Source organism: Artemia franciscana, chromosome 7 (assembly GCF_032884065.1).
Source record: "Artemia franciscana chromosome 7, ASM3288406v1, whole genome shotgun sequence".
Lineage (NCBI taxonomy): Eukaryota > Metazoa > Arthropoda > Branchiopoda > Anostraca > Artemiidae > Artemia > Artemia franciscana.
In genome coordinates this window covers 11,029,159-11,056,499 of record NC_088869.1, presented here as the reverse complement: position 1 = coordinate 11,056,499, position 27,341 = coordinate 11,029,159, and the positions used below count along the sequence as shown (strand labels likewise).

The window sequence follows — 27,341 nt, the reverse complement described above, 5'->3', positions numbered from 1 at the left end:
AAGGAACAGAAATTATTAGGCATATGAGGGGCTCACCTCCTCCTAACACCTCGCCCTTTACGCTAAAGTATTTTTAGAAATTTCAACTATTTATTCTACTGCTTTTGTGATTCAGGGGTCATTCTTAAGGAATCGGGACAAAATTTAAGCTTTAGTGTGAAGAGCGAGGTACTGATGAGGAGGTGAACCCCCTCATATATGTAGTAATAATACGAGAATACAGAATTACCTTACGTAAGCTAATTCGTAAGTTACGTATGTTTTTAACTAATTAAATGTATCCTTCCCCGCTCCTTTTTTTTCTCAAAATCATTCAAACAAAACTATGAGAACACAATTTAGCCAAAAAAATATGCAAATTTCGTTTTAATTATTCATCCGCGGAGAGCACAAATCAAAACATACATTGATTTAAAAACGTTAAGAAATTAAATTAAATAAAAACAAGTGTTTTTTATCTTAAAGTAAGGAGTGACATTAAAACCAGAAACGAACAGAAATTACTTCATATATGAAAGGGGCTGCTTCCTCATCACCGCCCCGCTCTTCACACTAAAGTCTGACTCTTTCTCTTAACTCTATTTTTTTTTAAACAGTAAAAACTTCAGCGTAAAGAGCGGGGCGTTCACGAGGAAGCAGTCCCTTTTATATACGAAGTAATTTACATTCGTTTTAAGTTTTAATGCCACTCCTTACTTTCAGTTAATCTGTTTTTAATTTGTAAGAAAACTTTGGTTTTCTAAGAATCCTCGAAAAAAGCTTTCAACTAAGTTCGGTGTTTAGTTTCGAATTAATCAACTGAAGTATTTTAAATAGCCTATCCCTAGGAAAAAAAGTGGAAAAAACAATAAATTTTAAAATGCACTCTATGCATGCCGTCACAGTTGCATATACATGGGCATTTTGTACTTTAGAATTATAGTGCTCTTTTGCTCATTTGCTCTTCTCCCTTGGTCGGTAACAAAGCTTTGCAAGACGCAGCCAAATATATTACTATTCCTCGGCTGAAGCATCTCATCAAAGGAAGCTGTCTATCAAAACCTTTGACAAGATTTGATAATTGGTGCTATTCGAAGTTTTGACAATCGAAGGTCTCAAGAGAATTAAAAGACAGAAGGCTAACCTTACTTCAATTTTGAAGCTCTTTTTTTCAAGTTCACTTAATCACGGCCTTAACAAAATCCAATTGTCAAATGAATACCGTTTACAAAATTTGACCCGTTTATATACCAACTAGAGTTCGCTCCCAATTCTCTTGTCAGAGGAACTCAGTTTTCTGGCTGGAGTATAAATTATTTGCGCTTTTAAGAATAGGCATCATTTTCAATTTTTTGTTGATCAAGAAGAGTCTGAGTGAATTCTGTGCCCTAGAAACCATATTAGGAAGAGGAAAAGGTGGAAAAGTGAAGGGAAACGTAAAGCCCCGTTCAAAAAGGGCAGGTCTTCAATTCCCAGAGGGAAGGATCCACCGTCTTCTGAGAAGGGGCAAATATGCAAAGCGAGTTGGCGCAGGGACACCCGTTTACCTTGCAGCGGTGATAGAGTATTGATGAGCTTGCTGGTAACGCTGCACGAGATTAAAAATAAAACTCGTATCATTCCTCATCACCTAAACCTAGTCATTAGAAAGAACTGAACAACCTACTGTCGGGGGTTAACATTGCCCAAGGAGGTGTTTTGTCCAATATTCAAGCAGTCCTTCTACCAAAGAAAACTGAAAAACCGGCAAAGGCCTAAATGAATCTAATTTTAGCTCAAAGACCTACCCTAAATTAACCAACAGCCCTTTTCAGGGCTACAAATTCATTGAATCACTCTATAGCATTTAACCACTCCCGGAATGGAAAAACTTATGAAATTAAGAATGCTGAATGTGAAAAGAAAAACTTGCACATTTGTCTAGTAACAAAGGACACGAATTTACCGGAGGCATGGGATATATTTTCCTTAAAAATCCTTAAATTATACCCCAACAAAATCTAAATATATACTTGAGGCTAAACTATTTTTTTACAATTAATAAAGTTTCAAAGACCCTCTAATTCAACTGATCTAAACTAGCCTAGGAAGCTATAGGGTAGTCATCTCAAAGGTAGAAACATATTTGGGGGCTTGTAATTTTTTCAGAAGGAATAAAGGCTTGTTTTAAGAAAAAGAACTAATAAACAAATTTTGATTCTTTTTCGATATTTGTCTACTAAAAACTTTGGTTCATGACTCTAAAACTAGGCATTTTATTTCTTTTTAGTTTGTAGACCAACAATCATTTTGTTACAAAATTTCTAAGTTAACGGCCATACCACGTTAAAAGTACCCAGTCTCGTCAGATCCTGGAAATCACACAACGTTGGGCCCGGTCAGTACTTTGATGGGTGACCGCCTGGGAACACCGGGTGCTGTTGGCATCTTTTATATGCCAACTATCTTTTACTTTTTCAAAGTAAAATAATAGTCTTGGTAACAAACTCGTTTCCTTATTCTAGTAGCGCAAAGCTTAAATTATAAGCCCCCAAGACATCATATGCGAGTCATTTCTAGGTATTATGTGGTTCTTCTTTTTTGTTTTTGCAAAGATTGCGATTCATGTATTGTATTGTTAAATAAGAAAACAATACCAACAACAACAGTCATTTTTAAGAGTCTAAATGTTTGTATCAAACCCTTTCATTTTTGTAGAAGATTTGAAAAGGAAATTAAGCGAAACTATTTATATTTGTGTTGTTTTACTGTAATATAGTACTAGTATTTATAAGTCTAGTTGGAATGACATCTCAACTCTCATGATTTATACTTTGTTATTTTTAATCTGTTATTATTTTTTATTGATAGAATCTTATTAGTTATGATTCATCAGCCTCACTCAGACTAGTCGGGAATGGTACCTCCGCTCCCACAATTTGAAGGCGCCGCTCTACCCATTGGGCTATGGCGATTTGTTTGTACACTTATCAATGTGAGCACTTTAATATCAAGCTAGAACCTTACGAGCCAGCTGTCAAATCTAGTCTTTAATATGGGGTTGTGTTTTTTTTTTTAGACAGCAATAGCGCTAGAATGCAAAAGTAAATATTATACAAAGTACTTTTGGGCTCAAACAACAGCTGAATCATTATTGAAAGGGCATCATTGCCAACCTGGAAATTGCCCATTATGTATTTGAGAATGGCCTGACGGCTAGGTGCCCCACGTTCTTTCAGGTCAGCAATGGATTTGGTTATCATTTCCGTGTATTTTGGGTGGTTTTCTGGTGCCTTGACCTTTTTATCCCCTTTAGGTTTTGCAGCCTTAACTGGTTTTGGAGCCTTTGCTTTCTTTTCATTCTTGGCTGGTGAAGCAATGCTCTGGGATTCTAAAGTGGTCATTTTGTTCTCAAAATTTGAGAACATCCCGATAGAGTTATTGGAATGTATAAAACTCTAAAACTAGCAAAATAGCTTGTTTTTTATAGATATATAACTGCACAGTGGTCATTTTGTTTTCAAAATTTGAGAACATTCCGAAAGAGTTATCGGAATGTATAAAATAGTGAAACTAGGAAAATAGCTTCTTTTTATAGATATAAAACTGTACAGTGACCATTTTGTTCTCAAAATTTGAGAACATTCCGATAAAGTTATCAGAATATAAAAGACTTTGAAACTGTAAAAATAGCTTGTTTTTTATAGATATACAACTGTAAAGTGGTCATTTTGTTCTCAAAATTTGAGAACATTCCGATAGAGTTATCAGAATTTCTAAAACTATGAAACTAGGAAAATAGCTTCTCTTTTATAGATATACAACTGTACATTGGTAATTTTGATCTCAAAATATGAGAACATTCCGATTGAGTTATCGGAATGTATTAAACTATGAAACTAGGAAAATAGCTTCTTATTTAGAGATATACAACTGTACAGTGGTCATTTTGTACTCAAAATTTTAGAACATTTCGATAGAGCTATTGGAATATATAAAACTATTAAACTCGGAAAATAGCTTCTTTTTTTTATAGATATACAACTTTACAGTGACCATTTTGTTCTCAGAATTTGAGAACATTCCGATAAATTTATCTGAATGTATAAAACTATGAAACTAGGAAATAAGAAAGCAATAAGAAAAGACAACTAAATTTGAGGCTGAAAGTGTCAAACTCATATTCCAATGAAAATGAATTTCATTTTATTCTAGTATTATATTTAAAAAGACAAGAATTACGTTGTAAGGTTTCGAGATGCCGAGGGAGGGGAGGGAGTGAAAATGAATTGTTTTTATTTGTTTTAATCACAGCCTATATAAAATTTCAATATACATATCATTTAAAACTAAACTATTTGTATCCTGAAGAGTGTCCCTTGCTGGAGTATATTTGAGTTTGTTTAATATCAAACAATAGAAATCACAAATTAGCCTAATCGTCAAATAGGATTTGACACATTTACAATCATTATATTTATATGAAGAAGTAAGTAAGGAAAGTTTGCCTTTTAGATTTTAGTATTGAAGTCTCTATTAGTGGTAGTACAGGGAGGATATGAGGAGGATAAGGAGGCTTTTAAAAACAAGCATCTCTGAATTTCTTTTCTTTTTCCCTTTTTTATCAGAGCCCCTTTAGCACGACAGTTTTCAACCAAAGATGAGTAAAAAAAACTCGGATACATTTTGTTTCGAAACAAAGGTTTTTATTACTTATAGTCTTGTATTTCAAAGGGTCCAAAATATTGAAACTTTGAGGCTTGTATGTCAAATTTGTACTCTAGTAAAAATAAATTCTACTTTATTTTAGAATTATATTTGAAAAGATAAAAATGGTGGTATAATATTTTGGAGATGCAGGGGGGGGGGTTGGACGCAAGGTTGAAGAAAACTGCATTTTATTTGTTTCGATCCCAGGACATCTAAAAGTTTCATATTCGTTCCACACAAAAAAGGCATTGCTTTAAACTAGAAAAATGTTCCTTTCTACATAGTGTATTTTCGAGTTTTGCTTAAGAACAAACATTAGAAATCATAAATAAAATAAAAAAAACGCAAAAGATTAAAACACAAATGGCAAAATTTTTTACCAAAATTGAAAACGCATAACGAATTGTTGCTATATAGTCACAAATAAACCCACTTTTATTTGTTTCGATTTCACGCTATCTGTAAGTTTTAATATATGTTCCACTGATAAAGGAATTGTTTTAAAAGGGAAAAATGTCCCTTTCTACTGTATATTTTTAAGTTTTGTTTAAAAAAAATTAACATTATAAATCATAAATAAATAAATTTAATAAAAACAGCAACAAATTGTTACGATATAATCACAAATAAATTCAAATTTATAGGTTTATGACGTCTTGAATTTTAAGAGACCAAAGGCGGCGTTGGAACAAACTAATATGCTCAATGCTTAGCATTGAATTGCACAAAAGAAAAGCATTGAAATGAATACCAGCTAAAATTTGATTTGCTGTTATTTCCCGACGTTTAAATTAAAGACAGTCGGATGCCTTTTTTGTAGTTTGAAACTCATGATTTTGGGCTTCATTCTCAGTGTCACTTTACAAGGAAATTCATTTGCTAGCTAAAATTTTGCCAGCTTTTCCTGCTTGTTTATTAACTGAAAATAACTAATGCAATACTTTTGTCCAAATTGTAAGGTCTAGCGGCAATTTAGCAAAGAGTAGGAACCCATTTTCCTCCGTTCCTACTGTCTTTCTCTTGGCATTTTCTGTGTAGGTGACAGCATCACAGATAACAGTTTCGAGAAACACTTTAAGAACACCTCTGGTTTCCTGGTAAATAATATGAAAAAAACTTCGTTTTCTTAAAGAGTTAAAGAGGCTGCGTCCCAAAGTCGAACCTTAAAACGTACAGGAATTAGAAGAGGCAGTTGGGGGGCTGCCGCCCCCCAAACCCCCAGCTTTTAAAGACTCTTTTGTACAGTTTTTTTTTGTGGGGGGACTTCATTGTTACTAATTACTAGTTTCGGCGCAATGGTTCTCCTGTCCTCTTGTGTTTAACATTTTTCGAAGTTATTCCATTATTCATTCATTTCAATGTTTTGTTAATTAAAAGAGGGCCTTTCCCAAGCCAAGAGCGGGGGGTTAGCAAAAAAACAAAAAACCTGTACAAAAGAGTTTTTAAAAGCTGGGGGTTTGGGGGGCGGCAGCCCCCCAACTGCCTCTTCTTATTCCTGTACGTTTTAAGGTTCGACTTTGGGACGCAGCCTCTTAAACTCTTTAAGAAAACGAAGTTTTTTTCATATTATTTCTGTACGTTTTTCTACAATCCATGGTGGATGTAATTTAATAATTCCTGTACTCCTCGTACAGGAATTAGGAGAGGAAACCCCCCCCGCTTTTAAATCATTGTATAAAATAGAAAAAAAAATAGATAGAATGACCGAAATGTTTCTTTTGCTCATAAGAAGCTAATATTCTGTTACCTCTCAAATGATAAGCTGTCCAGGTGTGATCAAAATTTTTTGATGTTGTGAAAAAAAACCGCCCGTAAGGGACTTGAACCCTTGACCCGAGGATTAAAAGTCTCACGCTCTACCAACTGAGCTAATAACTTGCATGCGTGTAAATATAACTTCTCAATAAATTTTAAAAATTTCAAATTAACATGGGCTCTTATGGAGAGAAATCCGTTAATTAATAGCTAATGCGTGGTTTCTGGAAAACAGGGAAGGAGTTATCGGATCGAGCTGAAACTTCGCGGATAAGCTCCTGGGCCGTAGGGGACCTTAACTTGTGAATTTCAGCCTGATCGGACAACGTTAAAAGGGGGGGGTTGGAGGGTCGAAACTTTTGGGGGGTTAAGATTTTCCTACGAAACTTTCCAGGGAAATTACTCGGAGAATTCCGCATCGAATGAGTCTTCGTACACCCAGATCCGATGTCGGATGTGACCTGTAGGCGTCTAGGAAAAAAAGTAAATGAATTTTAAGTGGCTATGAGTGGTTTCTGGAAAACAGGGAAGGAGTTATCGGATCAAGCTGAAATTTTGCGGATAAGCTCCTGAGCCCTAGGGGACCTTAACTTGTGAATTTCAGCCCGATCGAACAACGTTAAAGGGGGGCTGGGGTTGATGAGTCGAAATTTTCGGCCAGATTTTCCCCATGAAGGAAAAGTTGGAGGGGGATGAAATTTTGCAGGTTTCTTAGTTGGAGCTCGGGCTACGAAATGCATCCCTCCCCATCCCTCTGCGACCACTGGAACCGAAGATCGCTTAACATTGTCGTGTGTCGCCTCTTTATAGAGGCACGAGTGTGCCTCCTTGATTAGGCCAGATATACGTTTTACACCACCGTGGCAAGCCAGTCTTCTGATAGCTCGCTTTGTTATACCCTGGATATTGTCACGAAGAACTTTGCGGGTACACTGTTCAAAATTCAAGATTTTTATTTCAACTTAGGTACAAAACACACAATACAATAAGGGTCAAGCCGAAGACACAAGGTCGATTGACAAAAACTGTGGAGCTACATAAACTACATTTGAAATCTGATATCGTGCAAATTCTGGCGTCCCACTGGATTTGACGGTAAAAAATAATTCAGATATTATAATTATACGTAAATTCCTACAAATGAGATAAGATGTTACAAACAAATAAGGATAATCCTTGCATATAATGTTTAAAATAAAAAATAGTGACGAAGACCACACTGCCTTTCTGTAACAAACAAACACAAAGTAAAAGCAATAGGGAAATGTTTTTGAAGAGAGTGGAAATTAATTAAGTGAATTAATTAAGTGTTAGAAGTTGAAATTGAAAATCGAAAATAAACTACCGTTTTTAGATTTGCTAATTATTCGTGATACTGATAAACTAGATTTTACTATCTATCAAAAGCCAAAACATAACAATAGATATAACAATTACCGTTTAAAAATACCGTTATAACAATTACCGTTTTTTTAAATTTATTTATTTATGATTTATAATGTTAATTTTTCTTAAGTAAAACTTGAAAATATACTGTAGAAAGGGACATTTTTCCCGTTTAAAACAATTCTTATATCAGTGGAAAGTATATTAAAACTTACAGACAGCCTGAGATCGAAACTAATAAAAGTGGGTTTATTTGTGATTATATTGCAACAATTCGTTATGCGTTTTCAACTTTGGCAAAAAAAATTTGCCATTTGTGTATCAACCTTTTGCGATTTTTTTATTTTATTTATGATTTATAATGTTTGTTTTTAAGCAAAACTCGAAAAAACACTGTAGAAAGGAACATTTTTCTAGTTTAAAGCAATTCCATTTTTTTTTAAGAATTAATGACGCTTCTTGACTACTATGGCCCTTGCGTCGGCCCTGCAGTGCATTCCTGCAACGTGATTCGATCTCTGGGTCCTGTATTACCAAGCTAAGGTCAAATCCACTGCGCCACCACAAGACTTAAAACAATTCCTTTTTTGTGTAGAACGAATATTAAACTTTCAGATGTCCTGGGATCGAAACAAATAAAATACAGTTTTCTTCAACTTTGCGTCCAACCCCCTCTGCATCTCCAAAATATTATATCATCATTTTTATCTTTTCAAATATAATTCTAAAATAAAGCAAAATTTATTTTTATTAGAATGCAAATTTGACATACAAGCCTCAAAGTTTCAATATTTTGGGCCCTTTGAAATACAACACTATAAGTAATAAAAGCCTTTGTTTCGAAAAAAAATGCATCCCAGTTTTTTGACTCATCTTTGGTTGAAAACTGTCGTGCTAAAGGGGTTCTGATAAAAAAGGGAAAAAAAGAAAAGAAATTCAGAGATGCTTGTTTTTAAAAGCCTCCTTATCCTCCTCATATCCTCCCTGTACCACCACTAATAGAGACTTCAATACCAAAATCTAAAAGGCAGACATTCCTTACTTAGTTATTCATATAAATATAATGATTGTAAATGTGTCAAATACTTTTTATACGATTAGGCTAATTTTTGATTTATATTGCTTGATATTAAACAAACTCAAAAATATACTCCAGCAAGGGACACACCTCAGGTTACAAATAGTTTAGTTTTAAGTAGTATGTATATAGGCTGTGATTAAAACAAATAAAAACAATTTATTTCCACTCCCTCCCCTCCCTCGGCATCTCGAAGCCTTACAACGTAATTCTTGTCTTTTTAAATATAATACTAGAATAAAATTAAATTCATTTTCATTGGAAGATGAGTTTGACACTTTGAGCCTTGTCGTTTCTTATTGCCATATTTTCTGTGTTTTTAGTTGGAGTCTCGGAATTAATTTCAGTGCGATTTTGCAAACACACATGCATGTAAGTTACATTAACTGAAAGCAATTGTACTGGATTTCACTAATAGAAAACAAAATTGGACATCGTGGATCAAAATTCCTAGCAAAAATGTGTTTATTGACATTGAACACTAGTTTTGACGGATTTCCAATATTCTCTGCCCCTTTGCTGGCAAATTACCATGGATGAAGGAATGAAAAAATGTCTAACTATAGAAAAATAGCCTGTCTATCCTTTAGTTTAGGTTTCGTTCCTCAAGGGGTTACCTACTAATCAAAAATTCAAATAAAGCCTTCTCAAACAAACACAAGCACGGCCTAAATTCCTTAGCTCGCGCACACAGAGAAATGTTAACCCGGGTACGGCGGTTTCCAACTTTGAAAATAAGCATGTATTCAGTATTTAGTCGCACTAGTGACAGAGAAAAGTAGACAAGAGTTGAAAACGTCTGAAATTGAAGCTGAAGTGGATCCAGCATCTGTAGAATCCCAGAGCATGGATTCACCAGCCAAGAAGGAAAAGAAAGCAAATGCTCCAAAACCAGCTAAGGCTGCAAATCCTAAAGGGAATAAAAAGGTCAAGGCACCAGAAAACCCTCAAAAATATTTGGAAATGATCACCAAATCCATTGCTGACCTGAAAGAACGGGGGGAAATAGCCGTCAGGCCATTCTCAAATACATAATGGGCAATTTCCAGGTTGGCAATGATGCCAAAGTTGTGAATATGCATCTTAAGCAAGCTTTGAAGCATTGCCTTGCAAATAGAATTGTTATAAATCCCAAAGTTACTGGCATAACTGGTTCTTTCAAGCTTGCCAAGCCTGTAAAAGCCGAAAGTTCTAAGGCTGTAAAGCCTGCCAAGGCCAGAGCTAAGAAAACCTTAGTCAAGAAAACAGCCAAACCTACTGCAGTTAAAAAGTCAACTTCAGCCAAAAAGGCTAACAAGCCAATGGCTGGTAGCAAAAGCTTTGTAAAGGTTTTCAAGAAGGCCACTGTCGCCAAAAAAGCAGTAGCAGCAAAGAAATCCACATCCAAGAAGTAGCTTTCTGGAGCTTTCAGTCAAGAAAGCTCCCGCCAAGAAAGTGGCATCTAAAAAGTCAGTAGCTATGAAACCAGCTAAAAAGTAATGTGTTCAATAAGTTATCCTGCAACATCAAACAGCCCTTTTCAGGGCTCTCAAAGCAAATGCTCGAAACTTTTTGTTCAGAAAGTTATAGTGCTAAGAATTTTCAATTTTGACTTTCTACTTTTCCCTTTCAAGTATAATTCAGCTGTTGTTTGAGCCCAAAAATACGTTGTATAATATTTACTTTTGCATTCTAGCGCTGTTAATGCCTAAAAAAAAAACAAAAAAAAAAACAACAACCCCATATTAAAGACTAGATTTGACGGCTGGCTCGTAAGGTTCAAGCTTGATGTTAAAGTGCTCAGACTGATAAATATACACATATATCGCCATAGCCGAATGAGTAGAGCGGCGCCTTCAAATTGCAGGAGCAGAGGTACCATTCCCAACTAGTCTGAGCGAGGCTGATGAATCATAACTAATAAGATTATATCAATCAAAAATAATAACAGATTAAAAATAACAAAGTGTAAATCGTGAGAATTGAGGCATCATTGCAACTAGAATTATAAATACTAGTACTATTTTACAGTAAAACAACACAAATATAAACAGTTTCGCTTAATTTCTTTTTTTCAAATCTTAGACAAAAAAGGACAATGGAAAAACTTGGACAACTTGATTTAATTGCCGCAATGGTCAACTAAAATATCTTGGTGCTTATAATGTCACTTTTGTTGCAATTTTTGACTTTATTTATTGGTTTAGATAAATGTGAGCCAAGTGTTGGCATTTATTTATTACCGATAGATGGAAATCAAGAAGATGTCCAACTTAGTCTCATCTGTTTTGTTTTTCTTATAAAAGATGTAATCAGCTTGGCGCTATTAGTTTAAGGAAACGAGTTTGTTACCAATAATATTATTTTACTTTGAAAATAATCATTATAATATCTATATATATATATATATATATATATATATATATATATATATATATATATATATATATATATATATATATATATATATATATATATATATATATATATATATATATATATATATATATATATATATATACTAACTGTTGGGGGCACCCCAACACCTAGTTGGTGGGGGCACTTCAAGCCCCCTCAAGCTCCCCCGCGCGCGTATGTCGTAACGCGCCATATTAGTTACGCACCATTGTAATTGTGTCCCTATGTCCCACCTGTGAATATATATATATATATATATATATATATATATATATATATATATATATATATATATATATATATATATATATGTTTTTAACTACGTAAAACTTGCGAATATACAACATTCTTTGCTGTTCCATTGTCTGTGCATATAAATAGATTGTCAAGTTTACCGACTCTTGAACATGCAACATATAATGGTCCATGGGAAAACAATCCGTATTCAGATCTATACCTCATGATTCTAATGATTGCCCTTGAGCTTTGTTGATGATGATTGCAAATCGACCATTCCCTGTGTCGCCTTCGTCATTTATATATCCCCCTTTGCCCCCCAGTGCCCCCTTTGTAGTTGTGTCCCTGTGTCCCGGTCATCATTAATATTCCCTGTGTCCCGGTCGTCATTTGTGTCCTGGTGTCCCAGTCTGTGATTTCTCTTTGAGTGTCCCGGGCGTCATTTATATTCCTTGTGTCCCGGTGTCCCGGTCGTCATTTATATCCCCCTGTGCCCCCCGGCGTCCCCGTTGTAGTTGTGTCCCTATGTCCCAGTCGTCATTTATATTCCCTGTGTCCCGGTCGTCATTTGTATCCCGGTGTCCCGGTCTGTATATGCATTCATTTTTTTAGTTGTGTTTTTCTCCTTTATTTTTCATTTTTTTTTCCTTTTTTATTTTTTTTCTTTTTTAGTTTTTTTTTAGTTTTTTTTCTTTTTAGTTTTTTTGTAGTTTTTACCGTTTTTTTAGTTTTTTAGTTTTTTTTTACTTATGTCCTGGTCGTCATTTATACTCCCTGTGTCCCGGTCGTCATTTGTGTCCCGGTGCTTTGTTCATGGTGATTGCTAATCGAACACTCCTTTTGTCCCGGTCGCTTTCTCTTTGAGTGTCGTCATTTATATTCCCTATGTGCCGGTATCCCGGTCGTCATTTTTGTCCCAATGTCCCGGTCTGTAATTTCGTCAGTTGAAAACATGACGTCAGTCGACACATAAACATGACGTCACCCAGCAGACAGACCCACACACACAGAGAAACTTATTTTTATATATATAGATTAGTTTTTTTTTCTTTTTTTTGTAGTTTTTACCTTTTTTTTAGTTTTTTTAGTTTTTTTTTTACTTATGTCTTGGTCATCATTTATACTCCCTGTGTCCCGGTCGTCATTTATTTCCCGGTGCTTTGTTGATGGTGATTGCTAATCGAACATTCCTTTTGTCCCGGTCTCTTTGAGTGTCGTCATTTATATTCCTTATGTGCCGGTGTCCCGGTCGTCATTTGTGTCCCGATGTCCAGGTCTGTAATTTCGTCAGTTGAAAACATGACGTCAGTCGACACACAAACATGACGTCACCCGACAGACAGACCCACACACACACAGACAACTTATTTATATATATATATGGGGTGGCGCTTCGCGCCACCCTAACACCTAGTTGGAGGGGCGCTTCGCGCCCCCCCAAGCCCCCCCACGCGCGTAAGTCGTTACGCGCCATATTAGTTACGCGCCATTGTAGTTGTGTCCCTGTGTCCCATCTGTGAATAGAGATAGATATAAATATATGTTTTTAACTACGTAAAACATGCGAATATACAACATTCTTCGCTGTCCCATTGTCTGTGCATATAAATAGATTGTCAGGTTTACTGACTCTTGAACATGCAACATATAATTGTCCATGGGAAAAACAATCCGTATTCAGATCTATACCTCATTATTCTAATGATGTGTCCCTGTGTCCTGGTCGTCATTTATATTCCCTGTGTCCCGGTCGTCATTTGTGTCCCGGTGTCCCAGTTTATAATTTCTCTTTGAGTGTCCCGGTCGTCATTTATATTCCCTGTGTCCCGGTCGTCATTTGTGTCCCGGTGTCCCGGTCTGTAATTTCTATTCGAACAATCCCTGTGTCCCGGTCGTCATTTATATATCCTGCCTGTGCCCCCGGCGTCCCCGTTGTAGTTGTGTCCCTGTGTCCCGGTCGTCATTTATATTCCCTGTGTCCCGGTCGTGATTTGTGTCTGGGTGTCCCAGTGTGTAATTTCTCTTTGAGGTTCCCGGTCGTCACTTATATTCCCTCTGTCTCGGTCGTCATTTGTGTCCCGGTCTGTAATTTCTCTTTGAGTGTTTTTTCTTTTTAGTTTTTTTTTTAGTTTTTTACCTTTTTTCTTTTTTCAGTTTTCTTTTTCTTCTTTATTTTTCAGCGTCACTATGAAGTACATATCGACGAACCTTTGTTTTTTTAACTTAAATCTGGTAGGCATTGATGACCTTATCCAAGTCAAAATCCCAAACCCAATAGGTTCTTCAGTCATTTTACAATTAAACATTTTTCCGTGAACAAATGTCTTAAATACCGTTAATGACGTCACCGTCAAAGCAAAAATGACGACAACTAATTTCATGACGTCAGCCGACACAGAAACATGACGTCACCTGATCCACAGATCCAAAGACAGACAACTTATTTATATATATATATATATATATATATATATATATATATATATATATATATATATATATATATATATATATATATATATATATATATATATATATATATATATATATATATATATATATATATATATATATATATATATATTTATATATATGTATATATATCTATATATATATCTATATATATATATATATATATATATATATATATATATATATATATATATATATATATATATATATATATATATATATATATATATATATATATATATATATATATATATATATATATATAATTTTACTTTGAAGTAAAAAAGAATAATATTTTAATTTGAAAAAAAAATCATATATATATATATATATATATATATATATATATATATATATATATATATATATATATATATATATAAAGATGCCAACAGCACCCGGTGTTCCCAGGCGGTCACCCTTCCTCGTACTGACCGGGCTCGACGTTGTGTGATTTCCAGGATCTGACGAGACTGGGTACTTTCAACATGGTATGGCCGTTGGCTTAGAAATTTTGTAACAAAATGATTAATGGTCAACAAACTTAAAAGAAATAAAATGCCTAGTTTTAGAGTCATGAACCAAGGTTTTTAGTAGACATATATTTAAAAAGAATCCTAATTTGTTTATTAATTTGTTTTTCTTAAAATAAACCTTTATTCTTTCTGAAAAATTACAAGCCCCGCAAAATGTTTCTACCTTTGAGATGACTACCCTATGGCTTCCTATGCTAGTTTAGATCAGTTGAATTAGAGGGTCTTTGAAACTTTATTAATTGTAACAAAATAGTTTAGCCTCAAGTACATATTTAGATTTTGTTGGGGTATAATTGAAGGATTTTTAAGGAAAATATCTCCCCAGCCTCCGGTAAACTCGTATCCTTTGTTACTAGATAAATGTGAAAGTTTTCCTTTTCACATTCAGCATCCTTAATTTTCTAGCTTTTTCCATTCCGGGAGTGGTTAGATGCTATAGAGTGATTCAATGAATTTGTAGTCCTGAAAAGGGCTGTTGGTTAATTTAGGGTAGGTCTTGGAGCTAAAATTAGATTAATTGAGGCCTTTGCCGGCTTTTCAGTCTTTTTTGGTAGAAGAAATGCTTGAATATTGGGCGAAACGTCTCCTTGGGCAATGGTAAGCCCCGACTGCAGCTATTTCAGTTCTTCATCGTTTCTAATGGCTAGCTTTAGGTGACGAGGAAGGATACGAATTTTTTGTTATCTCGTGCAGCATTACCAGCAAGCTCATCAATACTCCATCATCGCTGCAATGTAAACGGGTCTCCCTGCACAAACTCACTCTGCATATTTGCCGTTTCTCAGAAGACGGTGGATCTTTCCCACTGGGATTTGGAAACATGCCCTGTTTGAAAGGGACTTTGCCTTTCCTTTAACTTTTCCACCTTTTCCTCTTCCTGACATGGTTTCTAGGTTACGGAATTCACTTGGACTCTTCTTCAGGGCTTTTTCTTTGAAATTGTCAAACACATATTATTATAGCCAAAAAACATGAGAAAATATGAGAACGCTGAAACTTGAAAAACATGAGATTCGCATGAGAATTTTTTTTATATTTTGAATTCAGTGTTCAAACTAAACCCGAATTTGGCAGCAGATCAATTTATCACTCATTTCTATTTAAACTCAGCTTTCAACTTAAAAAAAGGCAAATCTGGGATTAACCCCTTTATTAGAATTGTATTAAAATGAGTCTGGTAATTTTTTTGGGGGGGGGGAAGGGTATTTTGGGATTTATTAGACTGGTCTAAATTGGCTTTTGGTGTCTTTCGCTTTTCATTAGATAGTTTGAATCTTGTTTAATCCTGCGCCGAATCTTATAGTTTAATTTTGACATTATTATGCCTCCTTGAGTCATACCTATTTTTTTCACCAAACACTACGCTGTTTAACGTAATTTCGCCTGTTTGTTTAATCCATCTAGTGGCCCTTAAAAGGGCCGTTGGTTAAGATGCAACTGCGATAAACTAGGGAACTTTAGCTCTCTCGCCACGGATACGACGGGTAAGTTGAATATCTTTCGGCATGATGGTCACCCTTTTGGCGTGAATGGCACACAAATTGGTATCCTCAAAAAGTGCAACTAAATACGCCTCGCTGGCTTCTTGTAAGGCCATCACAGCCAAACTCTGGAGCCTGAAGTCAGTTTTGAAATCCTGGGCAATCTCTCGCACAAGTCTCCGAAAGGGCAATTTCCTTATTAACAGTTCGGTACTCTTTTGAAAGCGACGAATTTCTCTCAGGGCTACGGTTGCGGGCCTGTATCTGTGTGGTTTTTTCACCCCTGCGGTAGCAGGAGCCGACTTACGTGCTGCCTTGGTCACAAGCTGCTTTCTAGATGCCTTTCCGCCTGTTGATTTTCTTGCAGTTTGCTTTGTCAAAACAATGTTGATAGTTTGCCTCTCTTTAAAAGAATCACTGTTGCCAGATTAGACGGAGAGGATTATGCTTTCTTGAGCCCAAATTTATGCTTTTTTGGACAGATTTATGCTACGCTTCTATAATTTCCCATGTTTCACGAAAAATTTGATCAGTTAAGACAAGTCGAATTCTGTCTTATCTTAATAAAGGTTCTGTAAAGTAAAGTAAAGAATACGGCATTAGACTTTACAGTCCCCACCGGCGGTGCTGATCTCCGTTCCTTGGCCTGATACTTTGATCTCCGTTCCTCAGCTAGATACTTGCTTTTTCATGATTTTTACCCAGAAAGACTTCTACATTGAAAACATAGACCGCGATCTAGGCTTTTGGACCGAAAAGATTTTTCCCAAGCTGAAAGGATTCTTCGTGGATGCTTTGATCCCAGAGTTCCACGGGGGCTTCCAATGCGAGAGCCGTACTTATAAGATTAATCGAATAGTAACGGTAACAGGAAAATTCATTTTCCCTACATTCTATCCTTCTTTGCATTTACATACTTAATTGTTTTGTCATTTGAAATAAAACACCTTTGTCTATATTGCTTGTCCTCCAACTTTATCAAACAGTTCGTGGTAACGAACTGTTGTAAATGGCGACCCGGCTCAATAGTAACCAAAACTCTAAAAATGGAATTTTAATACCAATAGCTACATCAAAAGAATCGCATTTTATTGCTCATTTTCAATATATAAGTTTCATCAAGTTTAGTCTTACCCATCAAAAGTTATGAGCCTGAGAAAATTTGCTTTATTTTAGAAAATGGGGGGAAACAACCCTTAAAGTCATAGAACCCTACTGTAGAAGTTTCAGGCCCCTATGTACAAAAATGTGGAATTTTGTATTTTTTTGTCAGAAGACAGATCACAGATGCGTGTTTATTTGTTTTTTTTTCAGGGGTGATCGTATCGACCCAGTAGTTCTAGAATGTTGCAAAAGGGCTCATTCTAACGGAAATGAAAAGTTCTAGTGCCCTTTTCAAGTGACCAAAAAAATTGGAGGGCACCTAGGTCCCCGTCCCACGATAATTATTTTCCAAAAGTAACCGGATCAAAATTCTGAGATAGCCATTTTATTCAGCGTAGTCGAAAATCCTTATAACTATGTCTTTTGGGACGACTTACTCCTCCACAGTCCCCGAGGGAGGGGCTACAAGTTACAAACACTGACCAGTGCTTACATATAGTAATGATTATTGGGAAGTGTACAGACGTTTTAGGGGCGTTTTCATTTGGTTGGGAGCAGGGGTTGACAAGAGAGGGATTTGCAGGGGGAACTTTTCATGGAGGATTTTGTCATAGGGGAAGAAAATTTCCATGAAGGGAGCGCAAGATTTTCAAGCATTATTTAAAAAAACAATGAAAAAATAAATATGACAAAGTTTTTTCAACTGAAAGTAAGGAGTAGCATTAAAACTTTAAAGGAACAGAAATTATTAGGCATATGAGGGGCTCACCTCCTCCTAATACCTCGCTCTTTATGCTAAAGTATTTTTAGAAATTTTAACTATTTATCCTACTGCTTTTGTGATTCAGGGGTCATTCTTAAGGAATCGGGACAAAATTTAAGCTTTAGTGTGAAGAGAGAGGTACTGATGAGGAGGTGAACCGCCTCATATATGTAATAAAAATATGAGAATACAGAATTTCCTTACGTAAGCTAATTCGTAAGTTGCGTATGTTTTTAACTAATAAAATGTAATCTTACTAATAAAAAAATTCGTAAAAAATTAAAACTTCTAGTTGCCTTTTTAGGTAACCAAATAATCGGAGGGCAACTAAACCTCCTTCCCCAATCCTTTTTTTTTCTCAAAATCATTCGATCAAAACTATGAGAACGCAATTTAGCCAAAAAAAAAATATGCAAATTTCGTTTTAATTATTCATCCACGGAGAGCATAAATCATAACATACATTGATTAAAAAACGTTAAGAAATTAAATTAAATAAAAACAAGTGTTTTTTATCTTAAAGTAAGGAGTGACATTAAAACCTGAAACGAACAGAAATTACTTCATATATGAAAGGGGCTGCTTCCTCATCAACGCCCCGCTCTTCATACTAAAGTCTGACTCTTTCTCTTAACTCTATTTTTTAAAACAGTAAAAAACTTCAGCGTAAAGAGCGGAGCGTCCACGAGGAAGCAGTCCCTTTTATATACGAAGTAATTTATATTCGTTTTAAGTTTTAATGCCACTCCTTACTTTCAGTTAATCTGTTTTTAATTTGTAAGAAAATTTTGGTTTTCTAAGAATCCTCGAAAAAAGCTTTCAACTAAGTTCGGTGTTTAGTTTCGAATTAATCAACTGAAGTATTGTAAATAGCCTATGCCTAGGAAAAAAAGTGGAAAAAACAATAAATTTTAAAATACACTCAATGCATGCCGTCACAGTTGCATATACATGGGCATTTTGCACTTTAGAATGATAGTGCTCTTTTGCTCATTTGCTCTTCTCCCTTGGTCGGTAACCAAGCTTTGCAAGACTCAGCCAAATATATTACTATTCCTCGGCTGAAGCATCTCACCAAAGGAAGCTGTCTATCAAAACCTTTGACAAGATTTGATAATCGGTGCTATTTGAAGTTTTGACAATCGAAGGTCTCAAGAGAATTAAAAGACAGAAGGCTAACCTTACTTCAATTTTGAAACTCTTTTTTTCAAGCTCACTTAATCACGGCCTTAACAAAATCCAATTGTCAAATGAATAGCGTTTACAAAATTTGACCCGTTTATATACCAACTAGAGTTCGCTCACAATTCTCTTGTCAGAGGAACTCAGTTTTCTGGCTGGAGTATAAATTATTTGCACTTTCAAGAATAGGCATCATTTTCAATTTGTTGTTGATCAAGAAGAGTCTGAGTGAATTCTGTGCCCTAGAAACCATATCAGGAAGAGGAAAAGGTGGAAAAGTGAAGGGAAACGCAAAGTCCCGTTCAAAAAGGGCAGGTCTCCAATTCCCAGTGGGAAGGATCCACCGTCTTCTGAGAAAGGGCAAATATGCAAAGCGAGTTGGTGCAGGGACACCCGTTTACCTTGCAGCGGTGATGGAGTATTGATGAGCTTGCTGGTAACGCTGCACGAGATTAAAAAAAAACTCGTATCATTCCTCGTCACCTAAAGCTAGCCATTAGAAAGAACTGAACAAGCTACTGTCGGGGGTTAACATTGCCCAAGGAGGCGTTTTGTCCAATATTCAAGCAGTCCTTCTACCAAAGAAAACTGAAAAACCGGCAAAGGCCTAAATGAATCTAATTTTAGCTCAAAGACCTACCCTAAATTAACCAACAGCCCTTTTCAGGGCTACAAATTCATTGAATAACTCTATAGCATTTAACCACTCCCGGAATGGAAAAACTTATGAAATTAATAATGCTGAATGTGAAAAGAAAAACTTGCACATTTGTCTAGTAACAAAGGACACGAATTTACCGGAAGCATGGGATATATTTTCCATAAAAATCCTTAAATTATACCCCAACAAAATCTAAATATATATTTGAGGCTAAACTATTTTTTTACAATTAATAAAGTTTCAAAGACCCTCTAATTCAACTGATCTGAACCGGCCTAGGAAGCCTAGGGTAGTCATCTCAAAGGTGGAAACATGTTTGGGGGCTTGTAATTTTTTCAGAAGGAATAAAGGTTTGTTTTAAGAAAAAGAATTAATAAACAAATTTTGATTCTTTTTCAATATTTGTCAACTAAAAACCTTGGTTCATGACTCTAAAACTAGGCATTTTATTTCTTTTTAGTTTGTAGACCAGCAATCATTTTGTTAAAAAATTTCTCAGTTAACGGCCATACCACGTTAAAAGTACCCAGTCTCGTCAGATCCTGGAAATCACACAACGTTGGGCCCGGTCAGTACTTTGATGGGTGCCCGCCTGGGAACACCGGGTGCTGTTGGCATCTTTATATATATATATATATATATATATATATATATATATATTATAATGATTTTTTTTTCAAAGTAAAATAATAGTCTTGGTAACAAACTCGTTTCCTAATAGTTGAAATTACTAAAAATACTTTAGCGTAAAGAGCGAGGTATTAGAAGGAGGTGAGCCCCTCATATGGGTAATAATTTCTGTTTGTTTTAAGTTTTATTGCTGTTCCTTACTTCCAGATGAAAAAGCTTTTTCACATTTATTTTTTAATTGTTTTTTTTAAATAATGCTAGTAAATCCTGCTCTCCCTTCATGGAAATTTTCTTCTCCCATGACAAATTCTCGATGGAAAGTTCCCCCAGCGTATCCCCCTCTTCTCAACCCCTCCCCCCAACCAAAAAAAATGCTCCTTAAAACGCTTGTATACTTCCCAGTAACCATTACTATATGTAAGCACAGGTCAAAGTTTGTAACTTGTTAACCCTCCCACGGGGACTGTGGGGGAGTAAGTCGTCCCCAAAGACATAGTTATAAAGTTTTTCGACTACGTTGAATAAAATGGCTATCTCAGAATTTTGATTCATTGACTTTGGAAAAATAATTAGCTTGGGAGGGGGCCTAGGTGCCCTCCAATTTTTTTGGTCACTTAAAAAGGGCACTGGAACTTTTCATTTCCGTTAGAATAAGCCCTCTTGAGACATTCTAGGACAGCTGGGTCGATACGATTACCCCTGGAAAAAAAAACAAAAAAACAAATAAACACGCATCCGTGATCTGCCTTCTGGCAAAAAATGCAAAATTCCACATTTTTGTAGATAGGAGCTCGAAACTTCTACAGTAGGGTTCTCTGATACGCTCAATTTGATGGTGTGATTTTCGTTAAGATTTTATGACTTTTAGGGGGTGTTTCCCCCTATTTTCTAAAATAACGCAAATTTTCTTAGGCTCATAACTTTTGATGGGTAAGACTAAACTTGATGAAACTTATATATTTAGAACCAGCATTAAAATTTGATTCTTTTGTTGTAGCTATTGGTATCAAAATTCCATTTTTTAGAGTTTTGGTTACTATTGAGCCGGGTCGCTCCTTACTACAGTTCGTTACCACGAACTGTTTGAAAATGTTCCTTTCTACATAGTGTATTTTCGAGTTTTGGTTAAGAAAAAACATTAGAAATCATAAATAAAATAAAAAAAAGCAAAAGATTAAAACACAAATGGCAAAATTTTTTGCCAAAATTGAAAACGCATAACGAATTGTTGCTATATAGTCACAAATAAACAGTCGGGATGCACTTGCTTGAGAACCTTGTAAATGTAAATCGCATAGCTTTCCTTCCTCTTTCGTTTCCTTTTCTTATCCGTTTTACTGATATTTTTCTGCGCCTTACCAGCTTTCTTTGCTGATTTTCCTGAAGTTTTTGGAGCCATGGTTAAAAAATACCTAACGAAATGCAATTGTCAAATGAATAGCGTTAACAAAATTTGACCCGTTTATAGACCAACTACAGTTCGTGCACAATTCTTTTGTCAGAGGAACTAAGTTTGCTGGCCGGAGTATAAATTATTTGCGCTTTCAAGAGTAGGCATCATTTTCAATTTGTTCGTTATCAAGAAGAGTCTGAGTGAATTCTGTAACCTAGAAACTGCGTCAGGAAGAGAAAAAGGTGGAAAAGTAAAGGGAAACGCAAAGTCCCGTTCAAACAGGGCAGGTCTCCAATTCCCAGGGGGAAGGATCCACCGTCTTCTGAAAAAGGGCAAATATGCAGAGCGAGTTGGTGCAGGGGCACCCGTTTACCCTGCAGTGGTGATGGAGTATTGATGAGCTTGCTGGTAATGCTGCATGAGATAACAAAAAAAAACTCTTATCATTCCTCGTCACCTTCAGCTAACCATTAGAAACGATGAAGAACTGAACAAGCTACTGTCGGAGGTTGCCATTGCCCAAGCAGGTGTTTTGCGCAATATTCAAGCAGTCCTTTTACCAAAGAAGACTGAAAAATCGGCAAAGGCCTAAATGAATCTAATTTTAGCTCCAAGACCTACCCTAAATTAACCAACAACCCTTTTTAGGGCTACAAATTAATTGAATCACTCTATAGCATTTAACCACTCCCAGAATGAAAAACGCTATGAAATTAAGGATGCTGAATGTAAAAAGGAAAAATTACACATTTATCTAGTAACAAAGGACACGAATTTACCGGAGGCTGGGGAGATATTTTCTTTAGTAATCCATAAATTATACCCCAACAAAATCTAAACATACATTTGAGGCTAAACTTTTTTGTCAAAATTAATAAAGTTTCAAAGACCCTCTAATTCGACTGATCTAAACTAGCCTAGGAAGCCATAGGGTAGTCATCTCAAAGGTAGATACATTTTGGGGGCTTGTCACTTTTTTCAGATGGAATGAAGGTTTGTTTTAAGAAAATGAATTAATAAACATATTTTCATTTTTTTTAAATATTTGTCTACTAAAAACCTTGGTTCATGACTCTAAAACTAGGCATTTTATTTCTTTTAAGGTTGTAGACCAACAATCATTTTGTTACAAAATTTCTAAGCCAACGGCCATACAACGTTGAAAGTATTCAGTCTCGTCAGATATTGGAAATCTTACAACGTCGGGCCCGATCAGTACTTGGATGGGGGACCACCTTGAAACACCGGGTGCTAATGGCCTCTTATATATATATATATATATATATATATATATATATATATATATATATATATATATATATATATATATATATATATATATATTATAATGATTTTTTTCAAAGTGAAATAGTATTCTTGGTAACAAACTCGTTTCCTTATTATAATAGTGCCAAACGGATTACATCTTTTATAAGAAAAACAGAAGAGACTAAGTTGGACATCTCCTTGATTTCCATCTATCGGTAATAAATAAATGCCAACACTAGACTCGCATTTATCTAAGAAAACAAATAAAGTCAAAAATTGTAACAAAAGTGACATTATAAGCCCACAAGATATTTTAGTTAACCATTCCGGCAATTGAATCAAGTTGAAAGCCACCAAGAAACAAATAGTTTTAAATGATTAATTCTCCTATGCCTGAATTGACTCTTCAATCTATGGGGCATCGCCTTGATCGGTCAAATATACTAAAGTGGAGTATTCACATCATGGAATTATTCAAAGAAATGATTGTTGCTATTTAACTGCACAAGCCCAATCTTTCATGTTTGAATGAAGATAGTAGGAACGAAGGAAGATGGGTTTCTACTCTTTGCTAAATTGCCACTAGGCCTTACAATTTGGACGAAAGTATTGCATTAGTTATTTGCAGTTAATAAACAAGTATGAAAAGCTGGCATAATTTTATCTAGCGAATGAATTTCCTTGTAAACTTACTCTTAGAATGAAGCCCAAAATAATGAGTTTGAAACTACAACAAAAGGCATCCGACTGTCTTTAATTTACAGGTCGTAAAATAACAGCAAATCAACTTTTAGCTGGTATTCATTTCAATGCTTTTCTTTTATGCATTTCAATGCTAAGAATTGAGCATATTAGTTTTGTTCCAACGCTGCTTTTGGTCTTTTAAAATACAAGACGCCATAAACCTATAAAATTGAGTTTATTTATGATTATATAGTAACAATTTGTTGCCGTTTTTTTAAATTTATTTATTTATGATTTATAATGTTGTTTTTTTAAGCAAAACGTGAAAATATACTGTGGAAAGGGACATTTTTCCCGTTTAAAATAATTCCTTTTTTCAGTGGAACGTATATTAAAACTTTCAGATAGCCTGAGATCGAAACAAATAAAAATGGGTTTATTTGTGATTATATAGCAACAATTCGTTATGCGTTTTTAATTTTGGCAAAAAATTGTTGCCATTTGTGGTTTAACCTTTTGCGTTTTTTTTTATTTTATTTATTTGTAAAGTAGAGACTAAATATACTATAATTAAAAGTAGAGAATAAAAAGGGAGAAAAAAGAAAAGAAATTTAAAGATGCTTGTTTTTAAAAGCCTCCTTATCCACCTCATATCCTCCCTGTACTACCACTAATAGAGATTTCAATACCAAAATCTAAAAGGCAGACATCCCTTACTTACTTATTCATATAAATATAATGATTGTAAATATAGCAACAATTCGTTATGCGTTTTTAACTTTGGCAAAAAAATTTTGCCATTTGTGCGTTTTTTTATTTTATTTATGATTTCTAATGTTTGTTCTTAAGCAAAACTCAAAAATATACTGTAGTAAGGGATATTTTTCTTGTTTAAAGCAATTCCTTTTTTGTGAAGAACGAATATTAAACTTTTAGATATCCTTGGATTGAAACAAATAAAATGCAGTTTGCTTCAACTTTTCGTCCAACCCCCCCTGCATCTCAAAAATATTATAACACCATTTTTATCTTTTCAAATATAATGCTAAAATAAAGTAAAATTTATTTTTATTAGCATTCAAATTTGACTTACAAGCCTCAAAGTTTCAATATTTTGTGCCCTTTGAAATACAAGACTATAAGCAATAAAAGCCTTTGTTTCGAAAACATGCCTCCGAATTTTTGACTCATCTTTGGTTGAAAATTGTCGTGCTAAAGGGATTCTGATAAAAAAGGGAAAAAAAGGAAAGAAATTCAGAGATGCTTGTTTTTAAAAGCCTCCTTATCCTCCTCATATCATCCCTGTACTACCAGTTATAGAGACTTCAATACAAAAACCTAAAAGGCAGAGATTCCTTAATTACTTGTTCATATTAATATAATTATGTAAATGTGTCAAATACTTTTTTTTACGATTAGGCTAATTTGTGATTTCTATTGTTTGATATTAAACAAACTCGAAAATATCTCCAGCAACTCCAGCAAGGGACATTCCTCAGGTTACAAATAGTTTCGTTTTAAGTGGTATATATATTGAACTTTTATATAGGCTGTGATTAAAACAAATAAAAACAATTCATTTCCACTCTCCCCCCTCGGTATCTCGAAACCTTAAAACGTAATTCTTGTCTTTTTAAATATAATACTAGAATAAAATGAAATTTGTTTTCATTGGAATACGAGTTTGAAACTTTCAGCCTCAAATTTAGGTGTCGTTTCTTATTGCTTTATCTTCTGTGTTTTTAGTAGGAGTCTATTAGAATGCAAATTTGACATACAAGCCTAAAAGTTTCAATATTTTGGGTCCGTTCAAATAGAAGACTAGAAGTAATAAAGGCCTTTGTTTCGAAAAAAAATGCATCCGAGTTTTTAGTTGGAATTAATTTCATTGCGATTTTGCAAACACAAATGCATGTATATTACATTGTCTGAAAGCACTTGTAGTGGATTTCACTAATAAAAAACAAAAAGTGGACCTCGTGGATCTAAATTCCTAGCAAAAAGGTGTTTATTGACATTGAACACTAGTTTTGATGGATTTCAACTATTCTCTGCCCCCTTTCTGGCAAATTACCATGGATGAAGCAATGAACAAAATGTCTAACTATAGAAAAATGACCTGTCTATCCTTTAGTTTAGGTTTCGTTCCTAAAAAGCTTACCTCCTAATCAAAAATTCTAATAAAGCCTTTTCAAACAAACACAAGCACGGCCGAAACTCCTTAACTCGCGCATACAGAGAAATGTTAACCCGGATACAGCGGTTTCCAACTTTGAAAATAAGCATTTATTCAATATTTAGTCGCACTAGTGACAGAAAAAAGTAGAGAAGAGATGAAAATTTCTGGAATTGAAACTGAAATGGCGCCAGCATCTGTAGAATCCCAGAGCATGGCTTCACCAGCTAAGAAGGAAAAGAAGGCAAAGGCTCCAAAACCAGCTAAGGCAGCAAAACCTAAAGGGGATAAAAAGGTCAAGGCACCAGGTATTCACCCAAAATACACGGAAATGATCACCAAATCCATTGCTGACCTGAAAGAACGTGGGGGATCTAGCCGTCAGGCCATTCTCAGATACATAATGGCCAATTTCCAGGTTGACAATGATGCAAAAGTTGTGAATATGCATCTTAAGCAAGCTTTGAAACGTTGTCTTGCAAATGGAACTGTTATAAATCCCAAAGGTACTGGCGTAACTGGTTCTTTCAAGCTTGCAAAGCCTGTCAGGGCCAAATATTCCAAGGCTGTAAAGCCTGTCAAGCCCACAGCTCAGAAGACCTTCGTCAAGAAAACAGCCAAACCTATTGCAGTTAAAAGGTCAACTTTAGCCAAGAAGGCTATCAAGCCAATGGCCCTTAGCAAAAACCTGTAAAGGTTTTCAAGAAACCCACTGTTAACAAAAAAGCAGTAGCAGTAAAGAAATCGACACCCAAGAGGGGGCCGTCAGTCAGGAAAGCTCCCGCCAAGAAAGTGGCATCTAAAAATTCAGTAGCTAAGAAACCAGCTAAAAAGTAATGTGTGCAGTAAGTTATCCTGCAGTATCAAACAGCTCTTTTCAGGGCTATCAAAGCAAATGCTCAAAACTTTCTGTTCAAAAAGTTATAATGCTATAAATTTCCAATTTTGAGCCTCTACTTTTCCCTTTCAAGTATAAATCAGCTGTTGTTTGAGCCCAAAAATACGTTGTATAATATTTACGTTTGCATTCTAGCGCTATTGCTGTCTAAAAAAAAAAAAATGTTAAAGACTAGATTTAACAGCTAGCTCGTAAGGTTCAAACTTGATATTAAAGTGCTCATATTGATAAATGTACCAATATATCGCCATAACCGAATGGGTAGAGTAGCGCCTTCAAATTGAGGGAGCGGAGGTACCATTCCCGAGTAGTCTGAGCGAGACTGATGAATCATAGCTAATAAGATTATATCAATCAAAAATAATAAAAGATAAAAAATAACAAAGTTTAGATCGTGAGAGTTGAGGTGTGATTCCAACTAGACATATAAATACTAGTACTATTTTACAGTAAAACAAAACAAATGTAAATAGTCTCGCTTAATTTCTTTTTATCAAATCTTCGACTAAAAAGAAAAGGTTTGACACAAAAAGTTTATACTCTTAAAAATTACTGTTGTTGGTATTGTTTT

The 27,341-nt window shown here is 35.0% G+C and overlaps 3 protein-coding genes and 3 pseudogenes across 3 annotated transcripts; 4 read left to right on the top strand and 2 right to left on the bottom strand.

Annotated features, from left to right (window-relative positions):
• The first annotated feature begins 2,286 nt into the window (after positions 1–2,286).
• On the top strand, positions 2,287–2,405 carry LOC136029758 (5S ribosomal RNA; annotated as a pseudogene).
• Positions 2,406–9,921: 7,516 nt separating this feature from the next.
• LOC136028691 (histone H1-delta-like) lies at positions 9,922–10,281 on the top strand. The gene has a single exon (XM_065706519.1). The coding sequence runs from the start codon at positions 9,922–9,924 to the stop codon at positions 10,279–10,281; it is 360 nt and encodes a 119-aa protein (XP_065562591.1).
• Positions 10,282–14,379: 4,098 nt separating this feature from the next.
• On the bottom strand, positions 14,380–14,498 carry LOC136029762 (5S ribosomal RNA; annotated as a pseudogene).
• A 1,478-nt stretch (positions 14,499–15,976) lies between these two features.
• On the bottom strand, positions 15,977–21,749 carry LOC136028689 (histone H3-like). The gene is made up of 2 exons (XM_065706518.1): positions 21,710–21,749; positions 15,977–16,413 (listed from the first exon to the last, which is right to left on the bottom strand). The coding sequence occupies exons 1-2, from the start codon at positions 21,747–21,749 to the stop codon at positions 15,977–15,979; spliced, it is 477 nt and encodes a 158-aa protein (XP_065562590.1).
• On the top strand, positions 20,219–20,337 carry LOC136029761 (5S ribosomal RNA; annotated as a pseudogene).
• A 4,280-nt stretch (positions 21,750–26,029) lies between the features above and the next one.
• On the top strand, positions 26,030–26,566 carry LOC136028688 (histone H1-delta-like). The gene has a single exon (XM_065706517.1). The coding sequence runs from the start codon at positions 26,030–26,032 to the stop codon at positions 26,564–26,566; it is 537 nt and encodes a 178-aa protein (XP_065562589.1).
• The last annotated feature ends 775 nt before the right edge of the window (positions 26,567–27,341 follow it).

Coding starts and splice junctions, on each gene's coding strand:
- LOC136028689 (XM_065706518.1), bottom strand. CDS start 21,749: ATGGCTCCAAAAACTTCAGGAAAATCAGCAAAGAAAGCTG. Junction 16,414..21,709: donor AAAATCAGCAAAGAAAGCTG/GTAAGGCGCAGA, acceptor ATTCTTTTAAAG/AGAGGCAAACTATCAACATT.
- LOC136028688 (XM_065706517.1), top strand. CDS start 26,030: ATGAAAATTTCTGGAATTGAAACTGAAATGGCGCCAGCATCTGTAGAA.
- LOC136028691 (XM_065706519.1), top strand. CDS start 9,922: ATGGGCAATTTCCAGGTTGGCAATGATGCCAAAGTTGTGAATATGCAT.